At 39.5% G+C, this 26416-nt stretch overlaps 1 protein-coding gene across 9 annotated transcripts in view; it reads right to left on the minus strand.

The window, feature by feature from the left end:
* The window catches only part of KDM6A (lysine demethylase 6A), a gene marked incomplete at both ends in the record, with an annotated part of 156608 nt that overhangs the window by 4990 nt on the left and 125202 nt on the right, over nucleotides 1-26416 (minus strand). For 8 of the 9 annotated variants that reach the window (XM_084276108.1, XM_084276106.1, XM_084276103.1 and 5 more), the window contains 10 exons: nucleotides 726-852; nucleotides 6174-6315; nucleotides 7496-7683; nucleotides 9675-9789; nucleotides 10776-10924; nucleotides 12815-12889; nucleotides 12983-13047; nucleotides 15510-15715; nucleotides 16461-16566; nucleotides 18135-18264. In XM_084276108.1, coding sequence (XP_084132234.1) covers nucleotides 726-852; nucleotides 6174-6315; nucleotides 7496-7683; nucleotides 9675-9789; nucleotides 10776-10924; nucleotides 12815-12889; nucleotides 12983-13047; nucleotides 15510-15715; nucleotides 16461-16566; nucleotides 18135-18264 — 1303 coding nt within the window. Of the gene's footprint in view, nucleotides 1-713; nucleotides 853-6173; nucleotides 6316-7495; nucleotides 7684-9674; nucleotides 9790-10775; nucleotides 10925-12814; nucleotides 12890-12982; nucleotides 13048-15509; nucleotides 15716-16460; nucleotides 16567-18134; nucleotides 18265-26416 lie in introns of all 9 variants that reach the window. The other variant, XM_084276102.1, reaches the window with a different exon arrangement.

A 26416-nucleotide genomic window follows, 5' to 3' on the forward strand; every position in this document is an offset into this window, starting at 1 on the left:
GGGAGCTCTGCCCGAACAGCGCTCTGGGAAAGCTTTTGGTCAATACAGACAACGCAGGAACCACACTCGGAATTGGGGTTACTCAGTAAGGTGGGGATTTGTAACAATTCCACCTTATTTCCACTTTTAAAAATTGCCTGCAAAATTAGTCTGTGATTTATTTCCTTACATGTGCTCGTTCTGCCCAAGAGGATCAGTCAGAAAGTAACATTTTCAGGGGGTAGGAAAAATGTATTCATTTACTTTCTCTTAAGTTTCATGAAAACAATCATCCAAATATTTTAAAGGGGCTATTAACAGAAAGTAGAATAAAAAATTGCAGCAAAAGGGTGAAGAAAGTGTACTTAAATTCTCCCTCTTTTGGGGTTGTTGCTGACTTCTGAAATGAAGACAGGTACCCTTTTAAAATGAAGCTCAGCAGAGCAAATTATATGCAGGAAGGGATAGCAACTGTTCGTAATAACTGAGAATTGAAAATCGACCCAGCGAGTAACAATGCTGTGGAAGTGCCATGGGGGAGACGGCAGCAAGATACAGCCTACGTCCAGAGAAACAGCTGGGTACATAAGCTCTCTGCAAACAGCACTGCATCATGTCTATGTGCTTACAGAGTATAGTAGGTGCTGCAACTCCAAAGCAAAATTAAACCAGCGACCACAGAAGAGAGGGTGGAATTTAAATAAACACGGCAGCAGTACTCCAGCCCGACGCGCGTTGTTACTGACCTCACAAATGCTACAGTAATGAGCTGGCTCGTCCTTTGCTCGCCCATGCCAGACAATCTCTTTTCCTGCAGCAATTAGAGCTTCCCTCAGTGTCTGACACTGTTTGAGAGTTCTTAACAGGCAGTACCTGCAACCAAAACCAGAGGCATATTCAGTCCAGTGTTCAACTTCGGAGCAAGACTCAAGCATTTCTTCCAAGACCCTGTAACCTGGAGCTTCCTCTTGCTGGGGGATTTCAGGAGCAGCTGGCGAGTAGGAATCACTGCACCCCTGACTTACGCAGGAGCTGGAGCATGTGCTCATGGACCTCTCCTTAGGTTTGCTCCATCTCAGCACACCCCCTGCCCTGCAAACAGGCCTCATCTTTCTTTTTTTGACTGGAACGCATGAATGCTCTTTTAAGCAGAATACAATGGTGTGGTTTCAAAAGCAATTTATCTATTTTATTTTGAAGTATGAATTTATCAAGCAAAAAGTTACTTTGAACTGCCAAGTTCAAAATAACTGCTTACATTTTTTGTATACAGCCTATCCAAAGAACTGCTTAACTAATGTTCAAAAGACCCTGCTACTTCCTCAACACCACTAAACTTTCAGTTATCCAAAGTCTGGAAGCCCAAGTTCTGACAGGAATCACTCTGCACACAGTGGAAATAAAATCTGTCAAAAGGTATCCTCTTCCTTGCAAAAGAAAGAATAAGACAGGCTGAAATTAAAAAAGGAAGTCCCTTCACAGGAAAAAACCCCAACCAAACATTGAAAAGATTTTCTTAAATCACTTATTTTATGAAGAGAACTGGTCAAATGTCAAATTAAAATCAACAGTTCCCTGAAAAGGATTAAAAAAAAAAATCTTCCCAGTTTTATACAGTTCTCTTCTGTACTAGAAAATCTAATTTGTTTTCTCTATTGTTGTATGAACTATATACATCCTCTAAAAAGAAAAATAAAATCGGCAAAACAGGTCACCAGATTTCTAAATTACCACGTTATTTACAGTATTTTTTAGCTCTCAGCTATCCTATTTATTTGAGTGGCAGCCTTTGCTGCCTTTAATTTTCTCCTCCATAGGGCAGTTATGTTACATGCTCATTAGATGCAGAAGGAAGATTGGAAAAATGTAAGGGGAAGAAGAAACATTGGACTGAAAACAAAGAGCTCAAGAGTTCCATCAGAATGTTTCCAACTTGATCCTTCTCCCATTTTAAGCCCTTAAATGTATGATATATATGTTCCATATTTTAAAAAAAATGTTTCTTACATGTGTTTCCAAATAGTTAATCAGACTCCTAGGCTTACTTTCCTCTTGACGTTTTACACTCTGACTGTTCAACTTCACTAAAAACAAGTCTGTGGCTTCATTAGCACCCTCACTGTAAAAATGACACAGAACTGAAAGCGTGTTTCTGTGTTAAACATTGGATTTTCATACACTGAATTTCAAGAAAGTTAAACAGCTCGTTTAGCTGCAACTCCTTCAAAGTTTGAGGTTAATGAAAGTTATGATGCTAAGGCCAATCCTATGTGATGGATCATGTCTTAATTCACTTGAATGTCAGGCTAACGTAGATGCTTCTGACAAGTTCAGTAACTTTGGTACAGCATTCTTTTATACAATAAAGCCTGATTTCAAATGAACTTAAAAGCTACTATTCTTCTCTTCTGCTGTGATCTGGAAAACACTCTGGTTTATGCCAAAGAGCAACTGGAAGCACACCTGGCATGCCTGCCACCATTGTTCTCCAAAGAGTTTTCAAAGTCTTAGTTTCCTAGTGTTCCAGTTGTGAACAAAGAATTGCCCAAAACGTAACCCATACATAACACCACTGCAGTATTTGCCAAATTTGCAATCAAAGCCAATAACAGTAGCTAGCAGATGAACTCCCCCTCCTTGGCTAAAATACAGATCCCAGTAATGGCACTTGAATGTGTAAATGTTTAACTATTTCACGCTGTCAAAGGCTGGGAGAAAGCATGCGAGCTACCACTGTGAAACTGCACCGTGATTTCCTGGAGTAAGGGAAGCCAAAGGGAAGTGAAAAAGGTGCCTAGGAGAATCACAGTGTCTAAGTTAAGTGCTGTTAGCTTTTAGTACTGTAGGCCTGCTTTTATTCTTGTGCAGCCAGTATGCAGTTAAAAGAAAATCTGGACCATCTCTCTCTCTCTCTCAAATTCTTTCCAGCCATAAAAAGTACGAGTAAATCACGTCTAGTCAAATTCAAATATTTAAGAGGAGAAGATTTGAAAATGGGCAGAAACCTGATTTATTCTGTAAGGGCAGTGAGAAACCTGTTTGAATATTTAGATATCCAGTAAAACTTTCTGAAGTGCGGAGACCATCCCAATGGCAATGAAAAACTGACCTCTTTGTACCTTTCAGCAATGTATCTTCCCTACTGATACAGAAATGTGTTTTATCTGGCGTCCCTGTCATGTTCTTTTATGTTTCTAAGACTATTTTTGTAAAAGAACTTAGTATTTCAGTTACTTTGGAATTAATTTTTTAAGCCTTTATTACTGTGTTCCCACTACCTCTGAAATTCTTCTCTTCCTCTGATGCATTTGTAAAAGTCCTTCTAGCTTCTACCTAAGAGGTTTGCGGTTAATTTTTCTTTCCTTGAGGGTTGCGCTCCCTCAGTCAGGTTTTAAATCATTCTGCCTGCCTGTGCTCCTGCTCATGACTCTACTGTTAATATCAACTCTTTAAAAAAAAAGTTTTTGTGAGTAGGTTTCAGTTTTTGCTCTTTGTCTTTTGCCTGGCAAGGCAGCACTGGCAAGTTGCACATTAACTAAAAAATATATGGGGGCTTCAGATTCCTCCCCAAAGCAATTTCCTTCTATTACTTCTTTTTCCCTAAATGCTCTTCTGTTTCTTTTCATGATTAATCTGGTTCCAAATATCTGTATGTATGGTTACACGTTAGTTTATTGCCTCTGTAGTAGTTACACTCACATTATCCAGTAAGACACTTATGTTTATCTTTCAAATTGGAATTACCAACTACTTGTTATCATTTTCTAAGACCTATTCTTTTGTGCTACTCTGATACCCAGGAAGACCCAGAGACATAAGTCAAACCACCTAAACACTTTGGGTACCTTTGATGTGCAGTATTAGATACAGACCTGCCTTCTGACAAAAAGATGGCAGCTGTGTCACCGATACTTTTTATTTTTCCTGATGACAAATGAAAAGTCAGCTATTCAAGATGAAATTGAACCAGCTGTTATCAGAAATCACCACTTCTCAAGTGTTTTTATACACGTGCATGCACACACACATACATAAACCCTCCATAAATGTCTGTGCTTTGTACTTAACAAAACCCAGGAGCAGTGGACAGCAGGTACTTGCTGGCTGGTGCCATTCCCTGCAGACAAGCAGCCCACAGGTAAATTACCCAACTGCTTTCACATCTTTATGATATCCACAGAGGTTTTTACATTTCCAGTATGCACACAAAGCCCAGCCTGGATACCAGGCTGTTTATTTTGGCAACACCCATTTCTAGTAAAAGCTGTACTGAGGGGCTGGGGTGAAGAGTTATCTCAGGCTACTGCTCCTAGAAGTTACAAAGCAGAGTTCATCTGCGCGCGCAGCGTGCAACCCGGGATGCGGCTGACAACTAACTTGGATGATGGAGGGCTTAATCCAGGTGAACTGGAAGCGGTTTCAGTAGACTGGGAAAAAGCAAACCAGCACGGAAGACCTAAGTTTGTATCTGCTCCTCAGCATCTCTCTTTATTTATAACAAACATCCAAAATTTAGGTCTCTTGCTGTTTTTCTATTTCAGCTTCTGTCAGCCAGCAAGACAGCAGCAGGAAACCACCATTTTGCCCTCTGTGTCTCTTCACGACGTTGTAAGAGATTCTCTTAGAGAAGGATGCTATGCTCAGTCATGTTTTTCTGCCTTTAAGCCTAAACCATGCCAAAACCTCCCAAAACCTGTGTAAATGCAAAAATACAAGTGCCAAAATATCGAAATTATATTCTGCCAAAAACATTCCAGAAGTGTTTCAAGCTTTACAACAGATGCCTCCTAGCCTTGGAAAGATATATAGAGATAATTGTTGAAGTAAGTTTGTGGGTTGCTTTTTCTTTTTTCTTAAATCGACTTTTTTTGCTTCCTCTCTCCCACACCCTGGTTCTTTTCCTCCCATTTTGCACTTCTAAGTATTCAGTTTCCCGTCTCCCTTTTATGACAGCTGGCATCCCGACTATGAGCACTAATAGCTTAATTGAAGGGGCAGGACCGTCAAGCAAAGATTTCCTTTATCGTAGATATTAGTTACCAGACTTTAAGAAAGTATACATATATAAATGTGGCTCCAAAACCTATCTTTGCAGTGACTACAAATCTCCCTACCTTGAATTTTCAACATTCTTGCTCATTACAAACTTAGCTTTTCACCAGTTCCACCATTCTGCAATAGATGGTCAAAGCCTAGGTTAAATTCTTACTGTATAAAGGTGTCTCACTCAGATGGCATCAATAAATCCTACTAAGGAGAAAGAAAGTACAGTTTTTCTTTGTCTTTTTTTTTTTTCTTTGCAAGTTAACCCCCCGAATTTTTAAAGGTCCATTTCTAGTCAAACTATAGAAGGATTCAACACTTGTGCATCCAGTATGTTGACAAGACTAAGAAGTGCTTAAGCTAGAAGCTCCTTTGGTAAGCTTAAGGAAAACCAGACAATTCTCATGAAGACTACTATGCTTTGGAATTCACTCCCACTTCCTTCAGGACAAACTGAAGATACAGGCTGAAACGTCCATTCATTCCCCAACCTAGGTGTAGTGGTGCTGCAATACCATTTATATTTGCTTCTATTCTGCAGAAAAAAAATTACTAAAGGTGCTCTGAGCCTGGAATATTCCTGCATTTTGAAACAGGCATATGAAAAGTGTCACTAAACTCAACTAGCATTTTACGCTTCAAATAACTCATTGTTCAGAACAAAGGGCCAAGGGAAGGAGGCTTTCAAATTCCTACTCGCCTTTCTTTAAAACATCTACACTGGATCCCCAAATGATACCATGTGAGCACTAACTAGAGGTTCTAGAAATGTAAAAGTAAGTTTAACTTTGCTGTAAAAATGACTAACCATTCCCATTCTAATATTTAGGTTGATGACCTCATTTTCTTACGTCTTACGGCACCGACTGTGAACAGCTTTTGTCATCTAAGTCAACTGCTTCTGTAAACTGCTGTATTGAGTCCACAGCATGTTTAACAAAAAAGCCAGATCACTTTAAAGCTATGCCACAGTGACATCAAATACAATGTAATAAAATTACTGATACCTATAAATGGATTATTTGAAAAACAGACTATAAAATAATTCTCAGGAATGCAAAAGTCTTACAAAGGATTATTTATACATCAACTACTGTTTTATGCTTGAACACGAAACATGAACAACACACAGTCAAATAAGCAAAACTTACTTTATCATTTCAAAAAGCTTTGGATCTGAGACCTTGATGTTTCGAGCCATATTCCATGAAAGATGAACCATGGGTACTATGGACTTCACGCTCTGCAGTTTATTCCACTCGTACCGTTCCACTGCCAATTTGTATTGACAGGCTGTACAGAAATACAATTAGAGAAGCAATTGGTCAAGTTAAGAAGTATGTATCAACTGGAGTCAAAATGATTTGTTTATAATCAAAACATAGACCTCTCAGGGCTAGATTCAACTTCATTCGCAATAACCCATTCATTCCAACTATGCTTGAGTTCTATAAAATTTCTTTTAAAAAATGTGTTTATGATGCTAAAAGAATGTACAATACCACAGCAGCAACAACTGTCTGTGAAAATAAGTTACTGACAAGTGTTTGATTTCTATGCTGAACGGAGGGCAATACTTCAAAAAGGGTTACTTGGAAAAAATTCAAGGATTTCAGATCATCTCACTCAATTCACTCTTTATCATAATTTTTCAGTGCTATGGTATGTAATTTGTCTTCAAAAGGAGGACTGCCTTGAGAGATTTGTTGCAATGAGTCAGACTTTTTCATTAAGCAGCCTACTCACCCTGCCCTTTTCTAAAAAACGTTGTACAAAATTTACTGTGACAGAACATGCGAGCTCTGTATCAGTCAGTCATTAAATCCTGGAGATACACTATTTATTGCACTGAAATGAAATAAAGACATACCTTAAACTATTTCAGAAAACTGGAGGGTTTTGGAAGCACATTCTCTTCAAATGCTTGCCCAAATCTCACTTTAGCTGTGAAATTTGCTTCTATTCTCACATCTAAAAGCCTTCTGAGACCATGGTTGAAAACTAAAGACTTCTAGAGCACTAGGTCTGAAAAAATGATTATTCCTTTATGAATAAAATTTTACATCTATTTGCATTTCCTGAATCTTTCACTGAAGAACAATTAGGTATCTGTTGTCCTGAAGAAGTTAAGATTGGACAAGTCTTAACTCATATGCAAGCTCCAGCAGAGTCTGCTGGGTGCAACCAACTTTGGGAGAAGTTGTTAAGAAATGGCCTGCAGGACAGAGCACATTCATCTAAGCATTTTTACTCTGCTTCACAAGTCCATTAAATGAACAGGTGTAAAGACAGCATTCTTGCTGCTCTCTCTTCCTCTTACCCACGGGATTATTTAAAGCTTCAGCACGTCGTGTTCTACAATACAGAACCTGCATCTTTTTCATCTAATAGAGCACGGTGAATGAGAGAGGCGTGGCAGGCTGTCTGGCATTCCCTACTTACATGGGTCAGCACTGGCACTACTCAGCCATACCTGTGAGAGGGCCAACGTTCCACGCAATGTTGTTGCACCAGCCGATAGCCTGAACCCAGTGCACAGTGCCGGCGTTAATCCACACCAAATCCCCTGGTCTTTGAATAAATCTGTACACTGGGACATTGGCTTCGTACAAATCTTCCAAGTTTGGCCACCAAGATCCCATTAGGAAATTCATATTATTCCTGCAACAACAGGAAAAAGGAAGTGGTCAGCATTATCAGCAGGCCTATTAGCAGTTGACACTTGAATGAAACTGCCTATTAAAACTGATCATCAGGACAAATGCTTTCTGCACCTTATCAGTGACCATGAGGACTAGTCAAAAGGCAAGTTTCATCTATAAAATTCCTGATCCTAATTCCACATCCTGCGATACATTAAAACACTTAACCATGTAGCTGCCCATGGGAAATCAGTTTATGGCTTCCAGTTACGTTCTACTTGCCTTTATATTTCCCAGTATTTTATTAGTGCTGAGGCAGAGAAATCCTGGATCAGACCTATTGTGACACTGGTGCCAAAATGCTTTTTTTTTTTTTAAACCAGTGACTGCTTTCATGTACAGACCATGCCAGCCCTGAAGAATGCTTTCTGTTTTGAACAGAGCCAACCACGTACTCATACTCTCAGTGTATGCACACAGCAAGCAACCTGCTGGCAACATCTCAACTGCGATCTACAGGTCTCTGCCATAATTCACCCAGGAAATGTCAACCCTCCTGAGAAGCACAAAAAACCCACTTCCATATGGATTTCCTAAGCACGAACTCTTCCACTATGGTTATTCAAACTACATACTTCTCTCCATCCTTATCCCAATTTTAAACCACACCATGAGAAATCATTTGAAACCGACAGTTCTCAAAGACAATTCAGCGCCTCTCTCAGGCACCCCAGACATTTTGTGAGGTTACCAAGACCTCAGTCTCTGTGTCATCCTCAGGAGGTCAGTGTCATGGGGATAAAAAGGTATGTCGTCATCAGAGACATTGCAATTCTATCAGTGGAATTCCAATTTTGTAAAGGTAGGTGAAGTAAGAACAGCTGTCAGTAGACAGGCAGAAAATACAGAGTGCAGAGACACTGAGATGAATTTGAAGAGCTCAGTAAAAATTCTGAAAAAAGGTCAAGAATTTAGTCCAGTTTTAACTGTGTAAGATAAGGAAAAAAATAAATTCTCCTGTAAGATCAGGTTCAGAGGCTTCTGCTTGAAGACTAGCATGACTAGGGGACAGAATTGCTCCTCCTTTTTTTATTATTTTTTTGTGGTGTGTGTGCACATCTGTGTTTTGTTTGTTTTTAAGCATCCACTCTACACAAGGCACAACACGGAAACCCCAATCTTAGAGCTGGCTGGGTATTTCCTGAGTGGTCACTGCACCTCAACTTTCATAATGAACTTGTAAGTGTATGCAAAGCATACCATAGCACCTCCCGGGGTCTGAGTAATCTATGCTCTCCCTCTAGATGCAGCAAAACCCATGCCAAAATACCAAGGATTCTGTACTTGCTTGTGTACACCATGTACATTAATCATAATAAAGATTAAGAGCATACATCACCGGGAAAATACTCCATCACTCCTAAAAGAACAAACAAGACCCCAACTCCTTCAGTCCCAACCTTTTTCTGTCACTCCACTGCAATAGCCCTAGAAGCCATTACAAAAGCATCACCATTTGGTAACAGTAGAGGTCAGCTTTAATATGCATGACAGAGTGCCTAGACAAACAGCAAGGACAATGATGGATTTTCTGATGTGGAAACATTACTACTATGAAAACTGGATTGATGCCATGTAATACAGGGTGGTAGCAGACAGCCTATGCTCATGCTAAACTTCTTCTCCCCCTTAATGTAGTGTATATTTGAATCTTGAACCTAGATGTGCATTTGCTACTGTCCATCTCTCACTGATTATTTTCTTCCATATCTGTGTCTGAAAAAAAGAAAACCTATCACAGGCAACCCAAGCTCCAGTACATTGCTCACGTGTCACTATTTTGTATAGATTTTAGATTTTGCATTTTGACTTATTTTGAAAGACTTTTCTGACTACACAGAAAACCTGTAGGGAAATGTCCTCTGACAATACTCCCTGTAAATTCCCCCCTCAGATCTGAGAGAAGCACAGGGAACTTGATAAAAATTGAGAACAGCACGCCCAGCTTACTTTTCACAGAAGTCATTCATGACACCCCAGTAGCTTTCAGGGACAACAAACCATTCACAGTCACCTGGACCAATATTTATATTTACTGAACAGAAGTTGTTATTTTCTTGATGACCTGAAATTTAGAGAAAAATAAACACATTTTATGTAAGGCTGATCTATCACAATAACGCTCTAAAAATACAAAGTTACAGTACCTAAAAAACCCTACATCATAGTTTAAGTATCTGTACCTATTTTTATATGAGACTTTGACACACTATTTAGGGCTTCACAGTGTTAAGAAACAGAATTAAGCTACCAGTGACAAGAGAATTCTGGTTTTCTTCGTGTGTGGAAAATGAAATGCTGGAACTACTGGTCTTGTAAATCTGACCAGCACTTCAGCAGTTCCCTTTCTGCAGAAATAAATGCTTCACGATGCCAAAGCTTAGATTTTGTCTTTTGTGATAGCTCTTAACAGTCCCAGTCAGAAGCAAAACTTCATGACTTCAGGCACTGAATAGACAAGTAGTAAGAAAATCTCTCCCAAAGAGCATTCAAAATCGATGTAGAAATGCCAGTACTTTATCTTATTTTGACAGCTGGAAAACTGAGCCATAATCCCTAATGGAATTTTCTAAAGTTGTACTTCAGAAAAAAACAGATCCTGATATTTAGTCCCCATCCCTCATGTCTCAGTCCAGTGCTCTAACACAGCACTATCCATCATGGAGGGTTGAGTCCTACCCTCAGACAACAGAGAATCTAAAAACTTCTGTGACTGCACAAGACCTACTTTGGAAGACTATATAAACTTTCAAGGCATGTAAAATACAAATGCTGCCTAACTATACAAACCCATACTCTTCTCTCCCCTTAAAGAATCCAGTATCGCATGTAAGATGTTGGTAATTAATTATCTAGCACTGGAGAATGCCAGAGATTACCACTGAAAAGTAATTTAGTATTACAGTTAAACAAGAAATTAAACAAATACTGTGTACATATGGTTTTTGTCATGTTTTGGCATGCTGCAAGTTATGGGCAAGCTGCAGCGGGGTTAAATCAGCGCCGCAGCCGAACAACTTGATTCCTCTCATGCAAAGAGTTGATACTCACCTGGTGTTCTGCTTCCTGGAACCTTCATGTACAACTGCACTGTGTTCATGCCCAGGATGGTATGACCAACATGGCTTAGAAGATTTCCTGCTGATACCACACGTACAAAAGCAGGAAGTTTTGTCAGTTCATGGAGTTGCAACTTCCACCTGCAGCAAAATAGCAAATTGACAAGCTGTGAATCCTTAAAACTCTTTTACAAGAGTTTGGGAAAGAACAACATTTTCAAGAATGCGTTAGTGTAGGGGTGAAAAGAGCAGACGACCTCGTGTATAACTTAGCATCTCTTAAGAGGGAAGATGAGACAATGCAATAGCCTTATGTGACAGTTACAGGAATTGAAAGGACAATTTCTTTTAAGGGTGAGCTAAAAGCCAGGGTGACTCGACTAACTCTCGCAGACAGCCCATCTGCTGCTACACTGCCAGAAAACTCAGCTTGCAATTTACACCTCAGTGTACATCTTTTCCAAGTGAAAACAGAGCTGTGCTCTCCTCACACTCTAAGCCAGTCAGAAATTGTTAATAATCCTTTCAAGAGCCCAACGCTACGCTGCTACAACCTATGTCAAGAAGCCTGAACATACACTAGCGCCGGTACACGATTGCTGTGATCAAGGCTGAAGTCAACCACACTCACGTGCTACAGAGCTGCACGCCTGCATGAAGGAAAACCACAGATCTTCAAACACAAAAATCCCAGAATGTTGGGTATGAAGCTCTGTAATGTCACTCAAGTTACCTGTGCTACTCTTTCAATTGTAAAATACTTCCAACTATAATCACAGACAGGTTAGTTGAGGGGAAAGATAGCTTTGTAGCGAATCCTGAGACTGCACAAGATCAGGCATCAACCTGGGATCCTACAGGAACTATTTAAAGTATCAAAATCCAATTCCCTGTAAGCTCAGGTTACTTATACTTAGGTTAATTTAAAGTCTTTCTTCCAGTGGTTTGCTCAGAGTGCTGGTTTATTTGGAACAATTTCATATCTACAGATGGAATTGTCTTTAGACAAAAAAAAAAATCCATATTTAAGATTTTATAACAGTATCTAATCACATACATATGTACACACATTGATTTTTCAGTGACTATACCACAGAAGACCTCAGCATTTTAAGTGGGCCTTATTCCTCAGTCTCAAACACCGAAACCTTTTCTCCTGCTGTAATCATTCCAGCAGATCAGAGTTTGTGTAGTGCAGCTGACAGGACAGAACTGAGAGCCTAGGCATGCTGGATCTTTTATGGAAATATATGCTAGCTAGAGATTGTACCAAATAGAAGAATTATTACTGGACACACACACAAAAAAATGCTTTCAGGGTATTTGTATTTCTAATACTTCCCGGCGTTGTTCCGAGCTAACTTCATCTACTCACAGAAAGGTGTGTAGTGTAAAGAATACACAATTTATTCCTTATTTGGTTTTTTTAGGTTCTGGCAAAGGTATCATCACGTCATAGCCACAGGCCAAGCTTTGGTCTGGTCTGTACTACATACTTTGAACCCTGCTCCTAGATAGAGAAGCAAGAGCCATGAAAAAGCAGGAACAGAAAGGATGACAGTAGGAACGAAAGGAAAGAAAACACAAGCAACAAAATCCAGAAACACACACAAAACCAAACCCAAAAGCTCAGCTTTTAAAGTTACACTTCTGTGCAAAGATGGAAAACGAGGTATTGTCGGAAGTAATTGAAGTTGTAAGCAAATAATTTAAAGCCTCAGAATGAAATGAAGGGAATGTATAAGAAAGAGACTAGAAATAACAGTTTCTGATGGGTATTTAGGTTCATTTCTAGAAAAATTAAGATACTGGAAAGAAAAGCTTCAAAAGAGCTTTTAGAGCGAGGGAGACTCATAACAACAGCTAAAAGACCAAAAGTAACAATTTAATTGGTAGAAATGAGGTATGCAACTGAATTGGGTTTATCAACAGGTTGACTGATGTCTGAGAAGAGTGCTGTGGTTTTTCAGAAGGAGCATCATACTGTAGAATACCAGCCTCCATGAGCAGGAGAAACTGTGATCAACTTACTTTTTGTCATCTGACAGGTCAATGTTGGTCCCAAACTTGATTGTTTTAAAAGGTCCTCTTCTCCTCCTCCCAGAGCTGCACATACAAAAAATATAGTGGGTGAATGTAAAAAAGGGGGATGATGTAAAAAAACATGTACTATCAACATCGATCAGTTATACCACTTACTTATCAGAAGATGTGGATTCATTATCTGAGTGGTCCTTGTGGTGACTCTTCTTCTCATTTTCCTCCTATAAAATACAATTGTGGAAATGTGTTTCTAGCTATACACACACACATGCACACGTGTGTATATATATATACACACACTCACCTACCTACCTACCCATAAAAGTAAGAATATATGTAAAATACATGGGTTTAAAGTGACAATCTGGTAAGAGATGTAAGCCCATTTGTTTCCTGATTCTGGTACAATCAGTAAAACACCCATACCTAAGATTTTATGTCAGTATTACTGTTAAAATAACAATAACAAAACCTCCACCAATAATAACAGTGTTCTTGGTCACAAGCCATTGCTTGTGAATTCTTCACGACCACAGATTGGGTGCAGTTCAGGCTGGGGCCACAGAAAATGTCTGCCCTGTAAGTATGGCTACTAGCCCACATTACGGTGTGTGCTGGTTTGCTTCATCACGCAGGCAAACTGGAACCCAGGCTTAAGGAACACTGCTAACTTTTTTAGACTAGAGCATTTACCTTTCTTCAAAGTCAAGCAGGTCCCCTGATATGGAACTAGGATGACTAACATTTATAAAACTAATTTTATAAAATCCATTATATAAAATCTTCTGAATTTTTCATAGCCATATGCTATTTTAGCACTGCAGTAGCTAGGACCATTACTGGTGGAAAAATCTAACTGATATTAAATGATGTAATTTGATCCTTTTAGCAGAGTGGGCTCAAAACCCTATTCTAAAGTCTTCTTTTTTGGCAGGTATATGGACATAGAAAGAAAAAGAGTAAGACAAAAAGGAGGAAAGAACTGCCTGGAAGCTGTCCAAGATCTCTGGCTTTGAATGGGATTGTTGTTAAATTTCAAAGTGCCCCATGTACCTGAGAAAGACTCATTCATCCTTTGAACGAAGGGCAAAGAGAAACAAAAAGGGACCTAGTGATGACGGATTTATCAAATACTGCAAGACATGTTAGGAAAGCGATGCAATAGTTGTTAGAGGGATAAAAAAAAAGTGGCCTAGAGCAAGTCAAAAGGATTGTGTCTGTACAAAGAAGAAACAAAGTTTTCATTTGAACCCTGTGAAAAGTCACCTAAGGACAGGTCAAAGCAGCGTTAGGGAAAGGACACACACGTACACTTAAAACAATGTTGGTTTGATTTCCAAAGGAAAAATTAAGATAATAGTTCTGAAAGCTATGCTATATAATACATTTTCACCACCACTTTGTAACAGAAAAAAAAATAAACTCAGAAAATCCTAGAGTTCACTTCTTGGTGCAAACTCAAAGCTGAGTCTTTCCCGCTGACAAGCTGGCGTGTGATCAATCATGCACGTTATTAAACATGTTCTTCACTGAAACATTATATATAACGTTCTCCAGTCTCTGTGGAATGATGTAGAAGACTACAATGGTGGTGCAACTGTTCCTGGGGCACCACAAAACTTCAGTCAATATCCTGCTTAAATTTAATATCTCTGCAGAGGAAGAGAAATCCTGTTTATGTCCCAAGCTCTTGATGATTTCAGTGGTCCCCACTTCCCAGTAGTATTCCTGTCTCTTTTCCTCATCCCATATCAGTCTTGCTTAAAATCTCGTGACTGCCTTCCCTCCTCTTCTCTTCAACTACCAATTCATTTCTTAGTTTCTAAGCCTTTTCTCTAAGGTACAAAGTTTAACTTTAGAATTTCTCTTTCCTTTCTTACTGAAACCACTGCTCTTTCTGAGTAACAGCAGTGAAAACTGCAATAGTCAACTCCCCACACTGGGTTTTTTTCCCCCTATTTTAATTAACAACTGATCAAGAGTAGCTTTTTGTCTTAGCTCCACCTTAGCCTAATCTTTTTATAACAGCAAGTAAGATAAGCTTCTGAGGAGTGCCCATAACTAATTCCAAGGATGTGCTCACTACTTCAGCAAAAATACTAGAAAGTAATACCAACAAAGTAGCGTTTCAGACATTCCACTCAGTCACAAATGTCTAACAACTTCTAAACTAAACAGAAACTCTTATGTTTGGAACCCAACAATAACAAAGACATAAAACATCAGTCCCTTCTTTCAGAGGGAGAAAGTTATTTTAATATTTTTAAGCTTTGGTGCTGAAAGACAAGTGTAACTGTAAGCTTCCAATAATCCACATCCAAATTAATTCCGAGCACTGTGAAGAACAAAGAAATTTAATTTCGAAGAGTACGTGAAAGTAGAAGCAACACCTCTTAAATTCTAAATATTTTAGTATGATTTTTGACATTATTATATGAAATCTTATGTTAACAAGCTTTTGTAATAGCCAGTTTTACTTTAAGGAAATTAAGTTTTACATTATGCATTTGGGAGGAACACCCTATGTCCTATTTGACCTATTCAAAACAGACTTTGTAAATTTACTTGTGCTCTTCATCCTCATGGCAATGTCTCCTTCTGTTTGTTTTCAACAGCCATTGCTAATTGGTTCCAGACTTGGTATCCAATTTGTAAATTTTATCTTATATAACGGAGGACTTACCCTTAAAGACTCCTGGAATGAGGAGGCCTGGTACTGTGCATATTTAGCAATTGTTGTATGAGATCTGCTGCTTTCACAACGCCAGATTTTCTTTGTTCCAGTGGGGTCCCAGTTTTCATCTGCTGGCTGCAGTAATTGTGTCCTCACTTCTACTACGTGTTCATTATTTGCTTCTACCAATGTCTTAGTAGAGAAGAGTCCCAGATCTAATAAGCAGGAGTAACATTCACAAACGACAGTTAAAATACAGCGAGACATTTCAAGGAAAGAAGCCATTAATACCTGAGGTTATCTAAAGTTTTAAACCAAAGCACATTTTCCCCTTCAGCATTCATAACACAGCCCACCTGAAGGTTATAAATTAACACTCGTCATTAACACTCAAAAAGTTTTCCTGCACACAACAGCAGCAGCTTAGAAAAAACTTGGCAACTACTGTATAGACTACACTCAAGGAAACATTTTACATGACTTGAGTAAAGACATCCACAAACAGTGTTTAAATCTATTACCAACGGGGCATTTTTTAGACTGTAGTTCTACAAATGCACTTCCCTCACAGAACACATTTCCTACCAGCAACGATAGTTTTTGTATCTGCAGAGTTCAAAATATTGCACACAGACGGATTACAGAACATTAAATTTAACCACGAACACACACAGCCATGGTTTCATAGGAAAAATGTCTATCCATAAGCTTCCATATCCACAGCTCAGCTCCTCTCTGCGCTCAGCAAAATCTGTTGCATTTTTTGGGTGGTTTTTTTTTTTGAGATGATAGAGATTAGAAACAGTAGCAAACTGAAATGACACATTACCCTAATTACTTGGAATACACAAGTAATACAGTATCACAGAAATAAAATACCCACTTCTATGAACTGAGAGACTTCTTTTTTAACAACACTTGTTTTCCATAGTTGAAAAACCCCATAGAAAGTAAACTTACCTAATTTAAGCGCTCCAGCAAGGCCACGTATTACAGTAACAGGGTTGTTTGGATTTGTACAAAATTGATGTAAAGGTGGAAAGAAAGCATCTCTTTTATTTTCCAACTGCAAAATTATAATGGAGTATTAGATGTCATATGAACTTAGGCTCCTTATTTGTAAAATAAGAAAGAGCAGTAATAAAAATAAAACCACAAAATAATAAGAAAAAGAGAAGCAGCAGAAAGACAGGAATGTTCTCCATTTCCCTGCACTGCGGGGAATTAATAGTTACATCACACAACCCTTTCTATGTTAAAAGCTAGGTTCACTCCTGAAATTAATTTGTTAATACAATTTATTTCTTGGCATGAATTATTCCCAAGCTGCTATTTCTTTTGCAACTCAAGTTTCCTGCAGTTTATTTCTTTATCTGACAGTAGCCCTTCTACAACCTCTAAATCTACACCATTCTCTGAAGAGCAAGATAATACACTAAACTTTACTGAAATCAAAAAGCTAATTCTACAGATAATGTATCCAAGAAACAGCATAATTAAAAAGACTACTCTCACAGTATATCTCACGTTAACCAGAAGGAGGCTGATTTTATTTCTTTTTACACTTTTGTGCAACTATGACCTCAATTTTATGGTTTCTGCATCTTTTTTTTCCCTTTCCTCTTCATCCATCTGCCCCACCTCCACCTCCCCATCGTTGTGAATCAACAATGCTGAAGGGCTTCTCTTCAATAAACAAAATACAACACCGAGTTCACAAATACTGAGACCCAGACCAGCCCATCTACAGTGTGCTGCCACAGGGTGACTTACCAGCTCTGTACCGACTAAACAAACCTGTGACATAGTTTTACTAAGGTAGCTTAATTCAGATACAACACTTGGGACAACAGCTGGAAGCTCTGCCACTCCCAGCTTAATCTAGCTGCTTGAGTGGCATCACACCCAAGTGCCGGCTGCCCCTGGTCCCCAAGCTGGGCTGAGCGGAGCTAACTCGAGGTTTTCACACCAGCTCTATGGACATACTGCAAGTTATTAACCAGTTATCAAGGAGCTGGACATCCTACAACTTATCCTTCTATCACTAGGGGAGTTAACTCAAACCCGTCTAAAGCTATTACAAAACTTTTATTTTCAGAGCAGAAGTTTTAATGGTTACATAAGAAAACGTGGTGCAATGAAACCCTGCCTTTTCCTAGCCACATTTTGTTCTTACCATCACCTCAGCTTTTATAATATTTTTTTCTTTACTGTGTTTTGAAGCAGACTTCTAGGAGAGTTAATTACTTGTTCATTTATACCTAAACTGTCAGCTGCAAAAAATGTACATACATATTTGAAATATTGCACGTTGTATGTGAGGAACTGTTTTACTTATTCTGCCAGTGTTTTTAGCATTAAAAGCGAACAAATAAATTCTGAAGCTGATTTTCATCTTGTGTACTGAAATTCTTCATTTATGAGCACCTTAAGAGTCAAACCAAGTCTCAAAATTATTTTGTTAGCTTTTTTCCTGCTTGCACACTAGTCGGGAGAGCATGTAATTAGAATTGAGCGTGTAATTAGAATTAAACTGTGAACATGGCATCTTTAAAATAATTAATTAGGTAATTCAGATATCCAAATAATTACAAAAGGCAGTCAGCAATGTACTTCTACCATAGATTTACTTACATAAATACTAGGTGTAGGCGGATTCAGCTTGTCCTTTGGCAAGGGAGGGTATGGTGGAGGTGGTGGTCGTGGAGGTGGGCATTTATCCAATAGAATACTACTGTTAGATAAGCCATTTTTACCCAGATTCCTGAAAGGGAAGAAGAGCTGCCTCAGTTAGAACTTGACAAATAAAATATATTAGTGTTGTCTCTTTTGCAAAATAACGTTGTATAAGGAGAAAGCTTAATTCAAGATGCAAATAAAGCCTCTCTATTTTAATAAGGAATTCTCAATACATCATTTGATAATATGCAAAACAATTCCCACTTTGCCTGCCAAATCTGCACCACTGCCATCCGTTAAAACCAGAGACATCTAAAATAAAAGCAAGTACGACTTTTAAAGACAAAATTTAACAGAGAAAGCTGGTTTCAACCAGAAATAGAGAAGAACCTGATCAGGCCGGCACTGGCGGGTGGATGATCAGTTCGGAGCGGCTGAGGTAGCGCAGTCGGGCAACGCTCTGCGCTGCACCGCGGCACAGCACGGAGTCGGAAAGTGACAACGCCTCTGCCAAAAAAGTGCTGAGTCACCAAAGCCAGCCGCAACGATGCTAACACCTCCAAACTGAACAACCACCCACCTCTCTCTGGTTTACACATTTTGAAGCCAGAAGGAGCCACTGCTGCATAACCCATTTGTTTGAGCATCAGAGGAAAAGGACCTACACCCTGAGCAAGTTACTGTGTCAGCACCTGCACGCATCTACTTGAGTGAGAACCTGGCTGCTTGTCTTTGCAGCTTTTCTTGGGAGATTTCCAGCTGTGGATAACCCACTGTATGCCCGTTAGCTTTTCCTATAATGACTGACCTGAAAAATCTGCAGTCTATATCCAATTTCCAGTCGCTATCAACATAAAAGTATTAAAAAAACCATCCTTTAAATTTTTGTTTGTTAAAAGCGACTCAAACGCTTCAAAATCCTTCGGACTAAACACTACTCAACTCCTTCCGACCTCATTGGATTCACTAGCTGTTGGTACCACCCCCCAACATTCTACAAAATGGGGTATTTCCAATGCATAATTTAGTCACACATCTTCATAAAACTTGCCAGTTACAAAAAAGCTGTTCTGGTAACAAGAGCCTTCAGCAGAAAACTCCAAGCAACAGAGCTTGTCTCTGAAACACAGAAACTGATGCTGGCACTAAGAAACGGCCCAGTGCAGGATGCTGGCATATTAGAGCACCAGTTCAAATCAAGCAACCATGGACTTGGGGCTTGAGATCAGGTCAGACTGACTGCTAGGACAAACACTTTAAAGGCAGCGAGCTAATATCTCCCCGACCCCAGGCTGCAGCAAAGGCATCCTGAGAAACTGGTGCTAACCGTGACAAGTCAGATACTCGGTTCAGAGTTTACGCCAGCTTTCTAACTCATACACGACTCTCCCCTGACAGAAGATCAGAGCAATACAGACACAGACATATTTAGCAACTGTCTCCAAAGCACGCCTGTCAAAATACCGAGCGCTGCTTGTTCCCTGTGCTAGGCGAGCCTAATGCCAGAATAGATTGCAACTTCAAAGAACCTGAGAGTGCAATGTGGAAGTTTTGATTAGGCATCATCCAACTTGGCAAAAACCTCACTGACCAAAGGGTAATGCCTGGTGTACTTCTTTGCAAGCCCCTATTCCCCTGCCCCCACCCCCTCAAACACCCCATCGACCTAGAAAAACACGTGGGAATATAGAGTCAGTACCCACTTAAATTTATCGCCCGTCATCACATTAATGTGAGATTCAGGCATCTAGACAAAGGGAAAACTATAATCTGAATAGCAGGTATCAGAACTCTTAACTTTTACCAAACTGAAAAATAAAACCAAAGGAAGTAAATGCTAAAAATCAAAGAGAATTACGATAAGATTCAGTGTGAATTAATAAACAGTTCTCAGGCAGTATCTGAGGCAAGGAAGGTGAGACTACTGGAAGGAAAAGGGCTGCTGCTCAGAACTGCAGCATGACTTAAGCTACAGAAGTCACAGTCAAGACAATCCCCTCACAAAAGTTCAGTGGAGCCAGGGTATGTGGGGTTTTCAGGGAAAGGGGACAACAGAGAAAGGGGAAACTCCTGTACACTTAGAGAAATTAGCGGTCTGAAAAGGCAGAGGAGACACAGAAGCAGACAGCACAGAGGAAAAGATCAGATGAACAGAGGTATCTTGTAAAAACAGCACTTGAAGCCGATACTACCACATGTACGCCACAGTTTCTGATTAAGTTACTGAAACCCTGTGTGGAAATTTCAGGAGTGGAAAGGGGCCAAAGAAAAGTAAAGCCCAAATAGGAAAATGCTCATAACTCAATTGGTACAGGAAACAGATGGGCAGAACAGTTAAAGTTGTCTTTAACGGGCCAGTTTCACTCTATCATGGTTTTTTTGGTCCACAAATCAGACTAACTTACTATTAATAACAAGACGAGACCTATTAAAGAATAACGAAGTACTTGACAGTGTGGAAAAGAGAGTGACGGAAATTATAGAAACCACCACAGGAGTACTAGTGAGATTTGCTACCAGCACCTGAAACGAAGCGGCACCACTATCCGCTGCTGGCCCCTCCACCTCTGAAGACACAGAGTTACAGCCAAGTGTGAGGCAAGTGAAAGACCCTTTCTGACCACAGCAACTGTGAAGAAATCTCACCCACCTCTGTTCCAAGCACGTATTTGCTGTGTGAGGATTTCATACGGGCTGAGAGGGGCAACAGATGCAGTGCTCAAGAAAAAACAAGCCTGATTTAGGCCCCAAAAAGAAACTTGATGCCCTGCTGCCTAGAACACCATGGCAGAGGAATGAAGAAAAGGACAGGCTGCGTTCATTTCAATTGAGTTTCCAGAGGGAATTGGCTTTTCAGGGACAGTGCAGGCAGAACACCCTTCATTGCTGCAGGGTGGGAAGAGATGTCATGAGCGGCCACCAGCCTCAGCAGGGCAAGGGCAGAGGTGCATGCTGATAGGTGGCTCTCGCTCCGCTGCAATTTGCTTGATGGGCAAAAGCAGTGATGACTCCTGGAACTGCTTTACCCTAAGGAGCAAACTCAAACTGTCATGCTTATGGGTGACACCATCCACTATGGATGCCATAGGTGCCTGGATTTCATGTAATTATGGGATCTCTTGAATGATGAATCACTAGATTAATTAAAACACTTCATTTTTTTTCCATCTTACTGCTTTCTCAGATACATTCCCACACCTTCTAGTAACAGTTTACAGTCTTCAGTCTTAGAGAACAGCTTCCCCTCTGGCTGTAACACAACATACAGTCAACCAGAAGCAGAGGTGTGACCCAGTTTGCTTTGCCGCAGTCACCCATCTCTTCATTATACAGCACTCGCTCCCCAGTCTGTGCTTTTAGCAAACACTAACACAGATAATTTAATGTTATCTAGGGATTTCTTGACAAATGGTGATGGATGGCTTAGCCTGGGATGATGCCTTCAGCTGTCTACCACACCTCCTCCCTCGAGTTTACTACTTCCACTCCATGGACAACCCAGTAGCTTGTTATGCAGCTGGGATGTCTCTGCCCTGTGGGAAGATGATTCCGGCTGCTCTAGCCTTAGAGACACAGCTGTTGGGGCCCTACATCACCATCAAAATCCAAATAAAACAAGACCAAAAACTAATCACAAGGCAGCATCACTAAAACATTTACAATTACGTGTAACTTACCAGGTAGTTGCTACACACTACATAGCTACGGTATCGACCTTGTGTCATCTAGTTGATTAAAATAAGGTATCAGGCAAGTTTATAGCCAACTGTGTTATGCTGTTATATTAACTTAAACTATTTTATCATACAAAGTCTCAGTTACATCAAGAATATTAAAGTTAACATAATAAAACTTATTTTCCAAGAACCAGGAGTCATTATCATTAATTACTGTCCTTTACATTTGTTAATCACCTCATTAATTTACCCTTTTGCTCAAGCATAATGTCAGACTGAGAACTACGTTTATTTCTCAGAAAGCAGTTCCATAGTGTTTTTCAAGTCCTCTGAAGCTTCTTCTGTTTTCCAAGAACTGTAAAAATAATCTGTATGAATGTTAAACAACAATTCTCTGGCCTGCTCTTTCAGAGCTCATAGATCTACGTTATCCAGGCCTCAAACTCAAAAATGCCAAATATAAGCCTAACTGCTGCTTAACCTTCTCCTTGATGATGGTGGAAACAGAGTCCGCGTTATCGTACACCCCATAATGGGAACATCCTATCTGCCTTTTTCCCAAGCTCAGAACAAAAATATTTACTGAACTCTCTTGTCTCTACTGACTATTCTAATAGCTCTGTGCAGTCATCAAGCGTTAGTGGGGTTTTTGTGTGCCGTATTTTTCATTCTTGGCTACAGTTTTCCTCCTCCAGATTTCATTTTTCAGTCTGCTAGAACTCTTAGCCTCAATACATTCAAAAATATTTGCCCCTGCAGTTTTTAACTGGGAAAGCGTGACTTCTTGATGATAATGAAAAGTTCCTAAACGATTCCCACTTATCTCCACATCTGGATTTTAGGTGCACTTTTACGGGCCAAAACAAAGTAAGTTACAATCACTTGCACTTAAGCAGGATTTTTGTTATGAAGCCAGTCTGTTTAAGTGAATTATCATTTAAGGATTAGCTGCATGAGAACTAACAAGGTTTTACTTCTCAAGAGATTATAGTTATCCCTAAGAACAAAATTAATACTCTCTCTTCCCCAAATAAAAATAATATTTAACGTGAATATAAGAAACTGTGGATTTAGGTGATACTCTTATAGCTATAAGAATTAATTAATCTACAAAGAAAAATGAACAAACTATTTTTAAAATGTGCCTGCAGAAGGAATCAGTTGAAGCACTGGGAAGATGCACAGTATTTACTTACTTGTCGCAGTCCTGACTGACCACAGAAATGCCCATCCTTTCTTAGCAATTAGTGGATACAATTAATTGCTTTCATACTGGAAGCTATTACAAAAGCACAGAAAAAACCCATCTGTTGACACCCCTCACCCTGGGAAGGAGGTGGTTACTCACAACAGTCAACTTCGGCTTGCTGCGGTTCACCTCCCTGGGCTGCTTCTATTGCCAGTAGGGAGAGAGAAGAGCTCTCAAAGGGGAATGTAAAGAAGTCAAGTCAAGCTTACATTATGCTTGAACATAAGTAATGCCAGATAATTAGACAACCTGTTTATCATGCAGTTCTCTACCCCAGCCTTTCACAACCAGGTACTAGCTGGCAATACTCCCAGAGGTCTTTCTTTTTCAACCTACAGAAAATCCCACAATAGAATTGAGGATTTTCTCATTATGCAAATGTATTCCTAATAATTTTTCAATTCTGTTCTGGTTTTGACCTCAATAGTATAGGTTGGCTGTGAATTTCATAGGTTAATTGTATGTTATGTAAGAAGTAATGTTCCTTTTTTCTTTTCTTAATGACCTTTACATCTTTCCTTTCTATTTCATTTGCTAATCACCTAGTTCTTAAGCTAGAAGACAAACAGAATCACATTAATGACTTATGCAAGAAAAACATTTTAACAAGTGGTACCAAACTTTTTCATACACTTGGCTTCCCCCTAAACTAGAAATCTGTCTTGTGGTTTTTCACTCCCAGATAATTCCACTTCCCGTCCGCGGATTTCTGCACTTGCCTTCTGAAACAAACCAGAACGTCCTGCACTAAGCAGGGTTTAGCTTGTGAAACACCACAGTATTTCCAATTGTGTTCTTAAGACTTTTGCTATGGTGAAGTTGATTTGCCCAAAGTAATGTACCTTTAGAACAACTGTGCATTTTGTCTTAGAGCCAAAAAAGTCCTTCGCTTACAGATAAAGAAACCTCCCAATAAAACAGAAATCGCTTTCGTCGGGTTTGAACAAAACACAAAATTAATCCAGCTCCTTTCTCCACAAAGTACCTCCCCTCAAACTGACTTAGGCTCTCTGCTTCTCAACTGGGGAGTTCCCAAGCCATTGCTTCACTAACTGACTACACAAGGAGGCTCAGTTGCCAGGGCGCAGCACCTTCAGAAGGGTCAGCCCCAGGCTTCACCAAAGAGCCCACCCAGTAACGAGGTGTCTGTCCACTTGACACTCTACGCACTGTTTTTCCCACTCCTCCTCATGAAGCCTGGGTACATGCTGGCCATTTATCAGGCCCTTTTCCAGACTGTTTAGTCCAGACCATCTTCTGCTTGCTGTCCTATACTTCCATCATTTTACAAAGTCCCCTGAGAGGCAGCTCATCTCTCCTGGTCTCCTGTCACTTTCTTTTCTCAATGGATTGCTCTCTGCTCATCCTCTCTGCACACCAAGCAAAAAGAACTATAAAAGGTATGCTAGCTGCCTTTAATACACATTAACATCAAGCCTACAACCCTGATTTGCCCTCCCCAATTAAGTCAAATTGGTAAACCTTTCAAGTTCAGGAATGCCTTTCAGTTTTCAAACTAGTCTTTCCATATATCACCGTAAAAATAACAGCAGCAACTTGCAGCTGACACAAAGTCACCCAGTTACACAGCTGGGCTCTTTACAATTGTTTGAGGACCTCCTGCATGGACTGCTCTAAATCATCATCAAAGAAAAGTTTTGTTTGGAGCATTGCCTGTTCTTCCAAGGCTGTGAACAATGTTTAATAAGTAATGATATATTAAAAAAAAAAATATAACTAAGCTATTTCTTAATTTTTATAGGAGGAAACAAAACAAGTCAATTCAGGAAGTTCTCTAGGCTTCTTGAAGGAAGGGCTTGACCTCACATCAGTTTTAGAAAGGGCAAGTGATAGACCCTCTTAACTGAGATGGCTACTGGATTTTTAGTTTTTAACATCACTCCTCCAGGATGTTAATTAGATGCACCAGTTGAAACACGGAGCTGGATGTCAGCTGGTTTCACTTCAGTAGAAATAAACAGCTCGAGTGTTAAATCTCAAGTCTTGTGACAACGTTTCATTAATTCTCCTTTCAGAAGGATTGCTCACAGGGAGAAGATACTCACATTTTTCAGAGCACAGAAAAGAGCTGTTGATAACACTCTCTTTAAGGAGACCTGATATAAAACTAGACAAAGCAACATGCACTTTTTTTTTCCTCACTTAGTAACAACCGGCTTTTCTCATAACAAACTCAGACCAGTCACCTCCAGCATATTTTCTTCTTATGCTCAAAATAACTTCTTTTTTATTTTAATTATCTCAACAGGGGATTTTTCTCTAGGAATCTAAGGAAGGACAGTGAATTTAACAGTACACTTCTATCTGTTACCTGCTCAGAAGCATAAAGAAATTTAGTTTACTATGCAGAGAGTTTATGAAGCATAATAATTTAGTTGATTTATAACCAACTTAAAAATTACTGTTGGCATCAATTTTATTGGCAGGGAAGACTAACCAAGCCTCACTTACACTTCCCAGGATCACCTCCTCAGTTCTCCCTCATCCCTACACACCATCAGCAGTTTAACAAGACCAGCCCATTTGTTACCCTACTGTTTGTTCTCCGGAACAGCACCTTAATGAGATTTGCATATTTTAGGCAACAGCTCAGCTACACCACTTTTAAATTCCTTGTACTTTTTCAATGAACAGTCTATCCCCCTTCAAGGGAAGCTCCTTGGATCAGTACTGACTGCAATGCCAGCACCTTCTTTCTGTTTGACCCTTCTCAGCCTCCTAAACTGCCTCATTTCACCACATGAGTAACACAGGTCTCTATTAAATATTTCCTTGATGTTCTCACCAAGGAAGATGGATTTAAAGAAACTTCTCAGCCTCTGCAATGATATTACCCTACTAAAGCACTCACTTCAGTCTTTGGCAAAACAAAACATTGACAACCTACTCACATATCACACACACAAAAAGAAAAAAAGAATTAAATGGAGCTTTCTATTTGGCATGTGTTTTGAATTTTATGATAGAAAGCATCTCATTTCACCTAATGGCTTCACATGAGCAGCTTTTATTAAGATGACACTTGTTTACATACAGCAAAATTACTATCTCCCAGCATTTCTTTTTGCCTGACTACTTCCATTTTTGTTTTATTGTAATGCATGATTTCTGAACCCCCTTTCCTATGTAATTTCTGTTAGTGTAGAAATCACCAAACTTCTGTATCTCTGATGTGCCTTGTATTTTTTAGCAACGAGTAAAATGCTAACAGCATTAACCAAGAAGTCAGGTTTTGGTGGTGAATAATACTGCTGCCCACTGATAAAATCCCTCCTGAGAGATGAGGAACT

The sequence above is a fragment of the Gallinula chloropus genome (genome assembly GCF_964237585.1).
Source record: "Gallinula chloropus genome assembly, chromosome: 1".
NCBI lineage: Eukaryota > Metazoa > Chordata > Aves > Gruiformes > Rallidae > Gallinula > Gallinula chloropus.